General features: G+C 40.9%; 1 protein-coding gene across 3 annotated transcripts in view; it reads right to left on the bottom strand.

Annotated features, from left to right (window-relative positions):
- ric8a (RIC8 guanine nucleotide exchange factor A) overlaps window positions 1–14,863 on the bottom strand; it is a 35,122-nt gene that overhangs the window by 5,740 nt on the left and 14,519 nt on the right. For all 3 annotated transcript variants that reach the window (XM_062967509.1, XM_003214797.4, XM_062967508.1), the window contains 5 exons: window positions 9,187–9,801; window positions 7,797–7,891; window positions 7,160–7,310; window positions 5,582–5,677; window positions 2,097–2,241 (listed from right to left, as the gene is read on the bottom strand). In XM_062967509.1, coding sequence (XP_062823579.1) covers window positions 2,097–2,241; window positions 5,582–5,677; window positions 7,160–7,310; window positions 7,797–7,891; window positions 9,187–9,801 — 1,102 coding nt within the window. The remainder of the gene's footprint in view (window positions 1–2,096; window positions 2,242–5,581; window positions 5,678–7,159; window positions 7,311–7,796; window positions 7,892–9,186; window positions 9,802–14,863) is intronic.

Raw genomic sequence — 14,863 nt, 5'->3', positions numbered from 1 at the left:
ATTAGTAAGAACTTCCTGACCATACAAGCTGTTCAACAGTGGAACTCTCTGCCTCAGAGTGTCGTGGAAACTCCTCCTTTGCAAACCTTTAAACTAGTGGTTCTCAACCTGGGGTCCCCAGATGTTTTTGGCCTACAACTCCCAGAAATCCCAGCCAGTTTACCAGCAGTTAGGATTTCTGGGAGCTGAAGTCCAAAAACATTGGGGACTCTAGGTTGAGAACCACTGGTTTAAACAGAGGCTGGATAGCTATCTGTCATTGATACTTTGACTGTGATTTTCCTGCATAGCAGGGGGTTGGACTAGATGGCCCATGTGGTATCTTCCAACTTTGTTATTTTATGATTCTATGAACTTACAGAAGTGCAATTTCATCTAAGATAGTCTGATTTTCTGGCTCTTCAGCCTCTTCTCATTTCATTAAGAAAATGTTCTATGAGAAAATATGTAAATTGTAACACAGGAACAGTTGTACAAATTCTACACAAATGATGTATGTATCAGGAATAATGGGCACTGACACTGAATGTATTTTGAGAAGAAAAAACGAAACTGCTTCCTCTAGCATAATGTCCAGAGAAATAAATGGAGACTGTGGAGATTGCATTATATGGAAGTGTAGATGGGGCCTTTGCCTGTTATAGGAATACGGCTAGTGAATTGTTAACTGAGTTTTGAAAAAAATGTTGATGCTAAGGAAGAAAAAACACACTGAAATGTTCAGGAAAAAACATTAAAATGTTGTATTGGCACCACTTACAGACAAAAAGTCATTCTTGTTACTTTAGGGAACACAAACTGTATTATGTATAATCTTGCTTGGCACAAAATTATATTTGGTATACTCAAAGTATAATTACAAATTGGATTTACTTTTTAAATAATAATATGCTCCTGAATGCTAAGGGGCCTCTAAACTCTAAGGAAACTCCTTGATTTTTCCAGTTTATTAGAAGCAGGCAAAAACAAACACTAGTAACAGCAGAAAAGGAAGGAAGGAAGGAAGGACGGACGGACAGACGGAAGGAAGGGGCACTATTTTTTTATAATGCCAAACAGACATAAAACCCATTCGCATAAAAAGGACTAAGATTAAGTAGTAGTAGCAGCAGCAGCAGCAGCAGCAGCAGTAATAACAACAACAACAATAATAATAACTTTATTTTTATACCTCACCACCATCTCCCTGAAGGAACTCAGGATGGCTTACAAGCGGGACCAGGCCCAGGACATACAACAAAATTCGCCAATTAAAACATAGTTAAAACATAATAACATAACCATCCAATTAAAACACAATTAAGAAAAAGCAAGATACAAAACAGCGTTAAAACTATATCATGCAGAAATCAACAAACAGCAACCAGGAATACGATGGGCATGATCAGACTAGAGAGGGCTGGGTATGGGCTTGGGTAAAAAGCAGACTGTAGGGCCAGGGCGAGGGGTAAAGTGCTGAGTACAACCTAATCTCATGAACAGAGACTGTCATCAAATACACACTGGAACATCCAGGTTTTCAATTCCCTACAAAGGGCGAACAGAGTGGGGGCTAGCCTAATCTCCCTGGGGAGGGAGATTAGTATAACAAGTATTAGTATAATTAGTATAGCAAGAGTAATAGATTCATAAAGCTAGAGCCTTATGGGCCATCTAGTCCAACTCTCTGGCTAAATGATCTTATACTATATATAGTCTTGCACTTTTCCTCTTACATAAGGTTTAGAAATAAAGTTGTGGGAGTAAATGTATGAACACCATGTCCATTAGCCCCTTTTAGCCCAATTTTATTCTTATTTATTTTTCTGAGAAAATGGGTTATGAAGAGAAAAAGCCCGCCTCCCCCCCCCCCCATTTTTGTTCTGACCCTTAGATCTGTGTTTAAGATGCCTTATTCACATTTTCCCAATTTGTTCCATGAAATGTAAGTTTGTTTTATGACTCATGAGTTTGACCTCTTAAATTCACCTTGCACCCTTGGCACAAAGCATATTACAGAGGTGATAAAACTAGATGGATCAGTTTATCTACCAAATTCCTTTCTCATAGGGTTTTGCGTCAGGTTGCAGTAAGGGAATGAAAAAGGTGACACTCACCACTCTCTTTGCAGAGAACAAAGAGGAACTCTGCTGCACAGTGCTTCACATCCGTGTCAATGTGAGTCATGAGGCGCACCAGTTTATTTCTCAGCAGGTTCCCCACCTCTGGCCTGTTCTTCACATCCCGCAGTGGAGGGAGCACCTATGAAGCCAGGGAAAGGAAAAAGTCAGGGGGAGAAAGGAGAGTGTCCTATTAACTAACTCTCATAAGGCCTTATCACAACAATATCCACCTTCACAGCCTCTCACTGTCATATTTGTCACTTTTATATCAGATACCCATACTAGACCCATAAAACAAACTGAACACACAAAGTTTTTAATACTAATAAATAGGCTTAGGTAAAGGTAAAGGTTTTCCCCTGACATTAAGTCTAGTTGTGTCCAACTCTGGAGAGTTGGTGCTCATTTCCATTTTTAAGCCGAAGAGCCGGCATTGTCCGTAGACACCTCCAAGGTCACGTGGCTGGCATGACTGCATGGAGTGCCGTTACCTTCCTGCTAGAGCAGTACCTATTTATCTACTCACATTTACATGTTTTTGAACTGCTAGGTTGGCAGAAGCTCAGGCCAAGAGCGGGTGCTCACTCCGCTCTCCGGATTTGAACCTGCTACCTTTTAGTCCACAAGTTCAGCAGCTCAGCGCTTTAACATGCTGCGCAACCAGGAGCTCCCCAATAAATAAATAGGCTTATAAACTAATATATAAAAATACACAATGGGAAGCCACAACAATTTGACTCATTTAGCGCTCAGTCACAACAGCAATAAAAACTCTCTCTGGTGAGAGAGAAGAATGAAATTTAATGTTCCTATCCTATCAGACTTGGAATACAAAAGAAAGAAAGCTGTCTTAGTATTGTAGGCAGCACAACATGGAGCAAACAAATACGAAAGAGGTAGTAAATGTGTCATAAACTGCACATTTGCCAATTAATCAACTGATCATACAGAAAGACCCATAGATGATTGCATAAGTAAAAATGTGATTACTTCAGTTTTTCACAAATGGATGAGTACTGAGATATTCTGAGACACCATAGCAAATATTAAAAAATGAATAAAGCAATAAGGAATGGCTGTGAAGCTACATAGGCGTGTAATGAAGCAGCTGCTTATTGCTTTGCAATGAATTTTCATTTAATTAGATGTACAAAAGCTTAAAATGGTAGTATGTTTCAACTTTCATTCAGCATTCCCAACAAGCTCAATACTATTGAAGTGAGCACTTTTTTGAGAAAACCATATAAGACATAGAAAAGGATGTCCACATGCCCTGCCCGTGTGTAAAGGGCAGGGAAGAGAGAGGATTTTGCCAGGGTCAAGCAAAAGTCACTGGGAATAAGTTTAAGGTTGTAATGCCAAGACAAAACATAACATAATAAAGAGACATAGTTGCTAAAAGGACACTTTCAAAAACATGATAAAAATGCAAAGCAGTGGTTACAACACACAACAAAATAGCACATACAAAATCTAAAATGCCAGCTATATTTTGGCCAGAGTTATGGCAGATACAGCCCTCTAATTTTAAGAGAGAGAAAAATAAAAATAGCCACTTAGTAAGTAACATACAGGAGTGCATCCACCAGTAAATTGCTGATATATTTCTCTTTAGACCAGTGGTTCGCAAACTTATTTGGCCTACCGCCCCCTTTCCAGAAAAAATATGACTCAGCGCCCCCTGGAAAGGGGGCGTGGCTTAGAGAGGTGGGCATGGCTCCTGCTTAAGAGGGCAGGGCTGAGCCTCTCCCCTAGTCCAAGATGCAGGGCTGCAAGGGAAGGTGGGCGGGACCACAAATGGGCGACCAGGACTGGGATGGGCGGAGTTACGAGCTCTGAGGCAGGGCTGAGCTTCTATCCCTGTCCTGCGGCACATGCCAGGACACAGGGGGCAGAGCTAGAGGAGGGGGCGGGGCCTCTTCCCAAGTGCCTGACAGGGCTGAACCTCTATACCCCGCCCCCGTTTTCTAACAAGTGCCCCAGGGGAGGTATAGAGAGGCTCAGCCCTGTCTCGCGCTCTTGGGAAAAGGCCCCACCCCCACCCCTAGCCCTGCCCTTTACTCCTAAAAGGCCTCTCAGGAGAGGTATAAAGGCTCAGCCATGTCGCTCTGCCCTCTGTGTCCCAACAAGAGCCTCAGGAGAGGTATAGAAGATTCTCAGCCCTGTCTCGGGCTCTTGGGAAGAAGCCACACCTTTAGCTCTGGCCCCTGTGTGTCCTAATAAACACCTCAGGTGCTCAGCCCTGTCTCTGGCACTTGGGAAGAGGCCCCGCCCCTCCTCTGGCTCCGCCCCATGTCCTAATAGGTGCCATCACCACCCCCCTGGATTGCTCCAGCGCCCACCGGGAGGCGGTAGCGCCCACTTTGGGAATCACTGCTTTAGACCTTGAAAAACTTACAATAGCAAAGCCATTGTTTGACTAATCCCTGTTATTGGTTGCCATCCAGTGTAGATTAGTTCCCATTACAAAGTAAGTCATCACACCAGTAATGCTATAAAATGCTAATGTGCCATGAGTTAAACAATACAAATTAAACTAATATTGAAGCATGGTCTGAATGGCGTAGAGTCATTTAATATGAAAAACAGATCAAATTTTTGATTAAATCCATCATGACAATAAACAAGTTACACCAGATCTGATAAATCTGGATGACTATGCAGATAAGTAGTCAAGCCATATTTCACCAGCCGTGCTCCTTGAGTACCCCTTTGTTCTACATTTTTAATATATACAGTAGAGTCTCACTTATCCAAGACTCGCTTATCCAAGGTTCTGGGTTATCCAATGCATTTTTGTAGTCAATGTTTTCAATATATCGTGATATTTTGGTGCTAAATTTATAAATACAGTAATTACAACATAACATTACTGCGCATTGAACTACTTTTTCTGTCAAGTTTGTTGTATAACATGTTTTGGTGCTTAATTTGTAAAATCATAACCTAATTTGATGTTTAATAGGCTTTTCCTGAATTATTATCCAAGATATTCACTTATCCAAGGTTCTGCCGGCCCGTTTAGCTTGGATAAGTGAGATTCTACTGTATATATTAATGGTCTTGTGTTTTTAGCTATGTTGTACCTTGCCTTCAACCGTGAGGAGAGGCAGGTATAATAAATAATAATAATAATAATAATAATAATAATAATAATAATAATAATATGATGATGATGATGATGATGATTATTATTATTATATCACATACTCCATGAAAACAATTTATATAGCAGTACTAGCATTAGGAGAAGAGGACACTTTTTCCTCAGGATATGTCAAAGAATTTCTCTCATAATGGGACAATCTAAAACTCTGTATCTGCTGTATGTATAAAATATCTTACAATCTCTGGAAGACAATTTTACAGCAATTCCAAATAATTTTCCAAATTCATGAGATAGGTGAGGCTTGCCATATGGTTTTGCTTGCTCAACAGAAACTTTGCTTGATGCATGCAACACAGTCAAAATACAGTACCTTCGCTTTGAGAAACTTTCTTGTCTGCCGATGGGCCCGGGCGCTTTCCGTCAGCAAGTTCAGCACAGGAGTCAGGCTTTCTTTTAGCTTATGACCCTGTGAAAGAGGCCAAATAAAGTATTACACTCTTGTTCTCGTATGTACAAATCTAACACGTGTAAATACTCATAGAACTAATTATTTTTATAACATGCAAACCAAATATTCTAGTCTCAGTGCTGTGACATGGTACAGATATTAGCAGGCCAGCCATTGGGAAAATTACATTGAGGATGGTAGACAAGATAGATAGGTCTCATTTAATCTTACGGTAAAGCTTTACTCAAATACAAAGTCATATGAAGAACTTCTCCAAAAGGTTGTATCTGTATAAAGTTCCACATTTCTCTCTGTAGCTCTAGAATAGTAGGCAAAGTCTAGTTTGCAGGCTACATGGAGCCTTCCAAGTCATTTTTAACAGATCTTCAGTACTACTGAGAATTTTATTGTTGAAATAATTGATAGCACTAAATGCCCTATGAACTAAGTCTACACCTGTCACTATTGTAGCAAATCCTGGTTCCTTTTAATTTAGTATTAATAATTAACATCATCACCAGTATAATCTGTTGTTGTAATGTTCCTTTAAATCAACTTTGAATGCATGGGAGCCCTGTCCTTGGATTTTCTTGCCAAGGTTTGTTCAGAGTTTGCCTTTCTCTGATGCTGAGAAAGAGTGACTTGCCCAAGGACCTAGGAATCTCTTGGCCCTCCAATATGACTCCATGATCTGACAGAAGCTAACCGTAGAGTCACACTAGAAAACCTAGAGGTTTCTAGAGATAACATTTTAAACAAATCTGCGAATAACCAAATCTGTAGAAGTCAAATCTGCAAATGTGAAGGGCCGGCTGTGTTATGTATAGTCCTGAGAGAATTCTGTCTGATAACTATCTAAGCAGCCTTGACCAATTATTTTAGTCAACTTCAGTTCTGGGCACTCTGCAGAATCCTACTATCACTCTAGAGATTCCAAGAGAAAAGCTAAGAACACACTTAGCTATGGGAAAAACAAGTGAGTATGTCAATGGAGAAACACTAGGGACCAGATAGTTATGCAGGAACATAAGCTGAAAGACAGAGAGCTGATCTGCCCATTTTTAAAATTTCATCTTCCTGTCTAAAAAAAAGGAGTAGCAAAAAGTCTTAAAATTTCAATGCGTTATTTGGTCAAATCCAAGCCTATCAAATGCCTTAACAACCAATCAAACAGTTAACTTTTTGATCACACAAATCACTCATCTGATCACAAAATGTTCTCTATTCACCATGTGAATCACCTCTCATCCTACTCATAATTCTCATAACATCCTTTAGCATATGGTGTTGCTGCCTCTTCACTACCGCTGTTTATTGTTACTGTCACAGCTTTCTGAGAGAGCAATAAGTTACAGAGAGACCTATAATGAACACAGAATAATCAAGTCACAACATCCGATCAGGATCCCAAAAGTTGTCTAACTCTAAGCACAGATGCAATTGAAATTAAAAACCAATGTTGATCAGTTGGAAATTCTGAAAACTATCTGTTTCACCCACCCTGTCAAGACGTCGGTCAAGGAAATCCAGGAGAACATTGACAGCATCCATGTTGACTCCCATGTACTCAAGTGAGCCTGGATGTACCTTCGGGGCCAGCAAGACATCCAAACATTTGAGAGGCAGATTGCCCAAGAGGTTGACTGTGTGACTGAGCAGAACAACACAAGACAAAAGAAAGAATAAATAACAGAATTACACAGGAAGGGCAGCTTTTCTCAGACTTACCAAGTATCCAGTAATTTTCGTGTTCTAACAAAATGAGAACAAGTCCCTAAACTGTTCCTTCCTGGCATTGTGACTTCAACAATATTCAGAACATCTAATAACAGCGTATTGTTCAGTGTCCCATTGTCCATCTTCTTTTCTTCTGTTGTTTGCCCTGTGTCCATTTTTAGATTTCAAAAGCAGACACTTTGCCCATTTTAGATTTCTGTCAAACGTATTGTTTGGGAAGTGCCATGTACATAGAAAATTATTTTTATCTTTAAAAAACTTTGTATTACTCAAGTCAAGCCCATCATCAAACGTAACCAATGGTAAACTCCACACAAACTGTGTAACTCAATGATTTTTCATGTTCAAGTAACTTTAACAGAAATACTCTAAGTAATGTCTCTTTTGGAAAAATAATTACCTGTGAAATTCTTCTGTCCTGTCCTCCCCATCTGCTGAAATCATCAGGCAATGACGGAGGAGGGCACCGAGGTGTCGGTATAGAGCTGCGTCTTCCTGCCCCCAAAACATAATGAAAGAGACTGATTATCCTATGGAAACACACAACTCTTTTGCAGTTTGTTGGGTACAAAGAGTGAGGTATACTCACATGACTCAAAACAGAATGCATTTCTGGATTTTTGGATCAATAAAAAATTCAAATAGGAAACCTGAGAATTTCCACCATTGAGAATTTAAAGCTCCTTTCATCCACTTTTGTGAAAAACATACATGCACAGCAACAAAATCTCTGAATGGATCAGTAGGAGATGGCTGATTTCTTTTACTTTGACCCCTCTGTCCATCTGACTATAATAGATCCACAATATTTTGAAGTACAGGGAATCCCACTTTCCCCAAATATCAAATTCAACAAAACTGCAACATTACAGCTAGATAGTAAAAAGACAAACGTTCAACACAGAATCCCAACCTGTTTATGCAAAATCAAATACTTAATCATAAAAAATGAAACAAAATGCAAATAAGGAAAACCTTCTCTAGAAAGTTCTTAACTCTCATGTGACTGTTATACTTTACCCTCTTACACATTTACATCTTCCATAGCAATTAATTATTTATTCACAAAGTGAAAGAGATCAGTTTCTTATGATGCACAGTAAGACCCCCATATTCATGGGGAATACATTCCTAATCTTTGAATGGATATATGACACTGCAGATAATAGCACCCTATTGAAATAAAAACCTTCCGTCCAAAGAATACCATAGAGTCACACTAGAAATGCCTGAAGAGGATCTATTTCGCCAGATATAGAGCAATGAAATTGTAGTTACATGTCCCACATATACTTTAATCCATGTAGTCCATTAAGTTAGTAAAACAGATACAAAAGGGGCCTTATCTTAACTGTGGCGACACATATATTTCGGAAGCATTTAATTTTCCTTTCCCTATATAGCTATATGCTACTGATAAAAGACATTCTACCAGATTGTAACATATTGAAGTTGACCACTTTTTAGAGTGGGCTTGGCAATCTGTTTCCCTTCCCCAGATGTCTTTCATCAGCTCTAAAGAGAATCTAGTTCAAACTATTTAAAGGACACTGGTTGCCTCCCCATCTTAGAGCAAAAGAAGCAAACGTGTTGTCACACAATTTTAGAAATAGACGTTGTTACCAGTGAGTCATTCTCTTCTGTTGTTAAAACAGATTTGTGCCTTTGTGTACCTAACAAACAAACATGTTTATGAGTCAGTCAATGTAGAAAAAGCAGTGAGCTGGCCAAGTATGTAAGCACTCTCACAGAATACATCCTAAGGAATCATAGCTAAAAGGAAGACTTACCTCATCCACTTCCCTCTTGTTAGTATCAAAGGTGATATTGAAGAGCACCTTCAGGATCTCCATGGCACGCTCAGTCTCCTGCCGAGGTAAAGGCAGAGTAGGGTTCTCCATGGCAGTGACTTCATGGGGGTCAATCCACTTAACCCCCAGGGTAAGCTCCAGGGTATCCGCCATCAGACTGATTCCCCGGAGCTCCTGAGCAAGCTGCTGCCGGATGTCCAGCCTGAGTGCCGTCAGCAAGAAGAGAAGACGCAAGTCAAAAAATTTGATATCGTGGGGGAAGTTTCTCTCGTTATAAAGTTTGATGCGGTCTGTGAGCCCCACCACAATCCGGGCTTCAGAGGACAGTTCCTGAGCATCTCGGCTGCTGAAGACAATGTTGCAGAGGCATTTAAGGGCTTCCAGGATCACATCCAGATCTGGGACTTCAACAATGCGCTCCTCTGTGTAATCAATTCCAGCATGCCTGGCAAGGGTCTTCAAGCCTTCCATGGTGGCAAAAGGTTCAAGGCAGGTTTTATCCCGGGACAGGATCCGGATGCTTTCCAAACATACAACCTGGCAGGATGGCTGCAGCTCCCTCTCCAAGAACTTGATCAGGAGCATGGCCATTTTCTATAACATGAGAAGGTAAAAACAGGAAGTATAAGAAATCTAGTAAACACAGCAATATGCTTCCATGTGAGAAAGGATTAATTTATAACTGTATTGGTTGAAGTCCTTCAGTGAAATTTATTAAGCTTCATATTATCACAATCCACCTGTTGTCAGCCACACATTCACTTGTGGATGGTGATAATATGAAGCAAAATAAAAAAATCTGAAGAGGGAATAGAAAATTAGATGACAGGAAGTGGCACTCTGAACTGCAACACTTCGCAGCAGGTCCCACTACTTTTGACCAACATCCCATTTACTCTTATTCATTTGGAGAAAACTGACCATGTAGATAAAAATCCAGGTGTGAAATATTTGTGGCTGCATTCTAAACTCAAGTGATAAAATAATCCAGTATTACAGTTAAGGGGTAGGAGTGGCAGTTTGCATTACCACCCCAAGTTTAAGTATAAGATTGAATTAATCTGCTTTACCGGGTCTAAAACAAGAGGACTGATTGGCTGAATTACAATTCCCCAAATCGTGGGTTATTCCCCTTGAATGCTCCTCTAATTCAACATTGGCCATTTTTGGTATGCATGCCAAGTTTGTTCCATATCCATCATCAATTGGGTTCACAGTGCTCTCCAAGTGTAGATGAACTACAACTCCCATGCATAGATCGATACAAATAGACAAACTTTGTCTTTTATTATATACTGTATATAGTGGTTCTCAACCTGTGGGTCCCCAGATGTTTTGGCCTTCAACTCCCAGAAATCCTAACAGCTGGTAAACTGGTTGGGATTTCTGGGAGTTGTAGGTCAAAACACGTGGACCCGCAGGTTGAGAACCACTGCTGTATATAGATTATGATGATGATCATAATTATTATAGTGCATAGGATAGAACAAAACAAAGACTTTTATTTACATAAATGTATGAAAAATTCATAATTAAAACTGCCTTATTACATAAGAAGTAGTTACATATTCAAAATAAATAAGCTTTTCAATAACTAATTATAATAATTAAACTTCTTTTAACACATTTTTTCTATAATAGCTGTTGTGAATGCGCCTTCGGAGACTGTGAATGATAGTGGTGAGATCAGGAGAGGAAAGAAAAACCCTCGCGAGGAGGGCTTGTTGGAGGATTTGTTTAGGAAAAGGGTCAGGGAGACTGATGGGGAGTCTTCTGAGGAGGATTCATGTGGGGATCCTGAGGTGGAAATGGATGCTGGGGAACAGGTGTTAACGGAGGAATTGGGCACGGACAGGGCACGGGCACCGGAGATGCTTGGGGACGAATCGGGGCCCATGGATACTGCTGATGCTGGGGAAGCTTGGGTGTCTTCAGAAGCAGATCCCACTTGGTCTGCTTGGAGGAGTGAGAGGGGGTCCACATGTGTGGATAGAGTTGGGCATGGGCAGGATGATTGGGACTCTGATGAGGAATTTGGAACACCTGACCCAAGGTCATTGGCTGTGTGGAGTTCTGATTCAGATTAAGAAGTTGAGACACCTGCTCTTTGGGCGTGGATAGTTTGGAAGCCCAGGGAGACCTGGATATATTGGGGTTGTTTGGCCATTATACCTTGCGTTTGGCAAGGTGTTACTGGGTGCCATTGGGTTTCCTGTGTGTGTTACTGAAGACTGGACTGGGACTTTGCAATGGATGTAAGTTTAATCTGGGTTATTCTGCAACGGAGGGCTGGAATTGTGTGGGTTTTCCTGGACTGCACTGTTATTACTATTTTGTATTAGCTGCTATTCGCCCTTGTTGCTTTGGCTCTCTGTGCCATTTCGTGTTGTGACCTTCTTGGATGACTTCAACCTCTCGGACTGGAACTTGATTCGGCTTTGCTCTTTGCTCTCAATCTGTGGCTTGGCATCGTTCTCTATTCCGTGGCTGTCTGCTGTTGCTGACTACTACCTTCACTCCTGATACCGACGCTACCTGCTTATCCCGACTTCGGACCGGCTTGACGACGTTCTCCTGCTCTGCTCCTTTAACTCCTGGCTTGGCGTTTGCTTCTGCAGCAGCTTACCGCTGCTGGTTTATCCTGACTTCGGACCGGCTTGACGACGCTTTCCCGCTCTGCTCCTTTAACTCTTGGTTTGGTGTATGTTCCAGCAGCGGTTGCTGCGAACTCACCAGCGTCTCGCTGTTTCGTTGGCTTTGCTGCTCTCAACTGGGAGTTCCCTAGCTCAGTTTGGGCGTTTGTTTGTTTTGAACTCCTATTTGTACTTTTGAGTTTTGGGAAAGGTTTGTGGGCTTCAATACTACTTGCTTTAGTTCATGCCTCCGTTTTTCAGCCCATTGTGAACTTTTGGGTCAAGTTCTAGAACGTTAAGTTTAACCCGGATTATATCTCTGGATAATCCGGATTATTTGCCAGTTCTTGTTTTTTGGGGTTTTACCCGCTTGTTCTACTTAAAACACTAACTTTCAGTGTTATTAAGTCTTTTTAGTTTGTTGAGCTATTTTTTGGACTGTTGCTTTAATAAACTCTATTTTGCTCTTTAATTGGCGTCTGACTTTTGACATAGCTGGTTAGCTGAGCTAGGGATACATTTTGGTAGGTACATGTCATTAGATATGTAGTATCAAAGGATCACAAACTCCACTGATTTACAGGGCTTAGAGTAGCTCATTGTAATTGGCTTAGTGCTACTGCCTAATGACAAAGCTAAATCCTTTCATTATTATTTGTCTGAAGGCAGGCCTGTATCACATCATCCACAAGTACACAATTTGCTACCAATGTCCTCTTCCTACACTTTTTCTCACTTTCTATAGAACATTTACATAGATACTTGGAGTTACTCATGGAAGTTAGGAGGCATAACATAATTATTGCATAAACTTTATCAGTGATTCAAGTAACAACTTCAGAAGTGAGACAATGAACTTAGATTACTTCCATATACACATCAACTCTCCAAAACAAATACATAAATTAAAGTCCAATTGTCAGTCAAAAATGCACTGGATGTAAGGGTTTAAGGAGTAGATACTCTTCTCTTGAAGGAAATCCTTCTCCTGACAGAACCTTATTTTGCCGGATGATCTCAGTCAGAGATCTGCTGACAAAGCAGTCAGCCAGTCGAACTACTCTCCTAGTTAAGGTCTACCAGAAAACCAATTAATCGATCAGATGGAGAGGAAAAAAGAGGGAGCAATAGACTGTAGCCTCTTCTGGTGATGTGGTTGCAAATCTGCTACAAACTGGGCCAGGAGGAGAGGACTCCTAAGAAATTTCCAACATCCCTATTGCTCAGCTACTTAAACTGACAGTAGCATTCCCAAGTTTTCACTTAGAAGAGTGCCCATATGTAAACGTGGAGTAGAACTGACAGCTACATATGTTGCCCAATCATTCCCCCAGTGTCCGCCTTCTCTTTCCAGCTGCAGAGCAAAATTAGAATCCTTGTTTCAGCAGCAGAAAAGAACACAAGTTGGATAAAGGAACAGTAATGCACCAGAACCACAACTGGATCCAGCTGTTTCAGGTATTTATTTGAATGATATACAAGAGAAAAACTGGCAGTTTCTCATCTAGAACCAAGATGAAACTGAAAAATGCTTGAGACAATAGCACTTAATTTATGGAACATTTTGCTAAATGATACTGCAACAGCCAAGAGTATAAACAGATGATGAATACCCAAAGGAAAATGGCTGCAATTAGAGGCTACCAACCAGAGAAGCCAAAGAAAACAACAAACCAGTCCCCATATTCACTCATGAGTACCACTTATCACCATGACAGTACCATGAATGTTGCCAGGGCAGCAACCTGATCACAACTGATAATTCAAATAAAGTTTTTTGACAGTCTGGACCACATGAAGATTTTCTGAGAATAAACAGAGGACCTAGCTCTGTAACAGAATATATTTGCACCACCGGGGGGGGGGGGGGTCTGAAATTCAGTCCTCCTCTGTGGAATAATGGTTTGAGTACTGGACTACTACTCTGAAGACCAAAGTTTGAATGCCCACTCAGCCATGAAAAGCCACTGGGTGACCTTGGACAGGTCACACATGCTCAGTCCCAGAAAAGCCTGTGATAGGGCTTGCCTTTTTGTTACCATAAATCAAACAATTAAAACGCACATAACAGCAATAATGTCCAATTACCCACAGGTTGAGAACCATTGCTCTAAGTCAATATCACCCTCACTCTAGCTGTTGCCACTTTAACTTTGCAAAAGGTTCAATCACATATTATGTTAAGCACCTTTTTAAACCAACCATACTCAAAATGGGTTTTTTTAATGCTCAAAATTGCAATCTTGGCTTGTCAAAGGTCAGACACCAACTGAGAGCAAAATATAGTTTATTTAAGTAACAACTCAAAAACAGCTCAGTAAATTGTCAGAGGCTTAAAACACTTAATCTTCAGTGTTATTAAGCAGTCAAAACAGAAAAAAACGGCAAAAACATGAACTGGCATATAATCCGGATTAACCAGAGATATAATCCGGATTTAACATAAAGTACTTGAACTCAGCCCAAAGACACAAAACGGGCTTAAAATGGCAAAACAAACAAAGGTAAATCACTGCAAAGCCCCCAAACCTTCCCCAAAACCCAGGAATACAGCAGCGATTTCAAACTGAAGCAAAAACCCAAACCGGGCTAAAAGCTCTTCACCAAAAGCAGCACAAACAAACGAAACTGGAAAACGCTGAGGAATTAGCGGCAAGCCGCTGCAGAGTCAAAAACCAGGCCAGGAGCTAAAGGAACGTAGCATTGTAGCAAAGTCAAGCCGGCGGGATCAGGAGAGGAAGGAAGAACCCTCACAAGGAGGGCTCGCTGGAAGATTTCAACGCCCTAGGGTCAGGTGTCCCAAGCTCATCATCAGAATCTGAGCTCCAAACAGCCAACGCCCTAGGATCAGGCATCCCAAACTCCTCATCAGAATCAACATCATCCTGCTCACACCCAACTCTGTCCACACCTGTGGAACTACCCTCAATCCTCCAGGCAGACCATGTGGGATCTGCTTCTGAAGATACCCAAGCCTCTCCAGCATCCACAGCATCCATGGATCCAGATTTCTCCCCAAGATC

The sequence above is a fragment of the Anolis carolinensis genome, chromosome 1 (assembly GCF_035594765.1).
Source record: "Anolis carolinensis isolate JA03-04 chromosome 1, rAnoCar3.1.pri, whole genome shotgun sequence".
Taxonomy (NCBI): Eukaryota; Metazoa; Chordata; class Lepidosauria; order Squamata; family Dactyloidae; genus Anolis; species Anolis carolinensis.
This window is presented reverse-complemented; position numbering and strand designations above follow the sequence as displayed.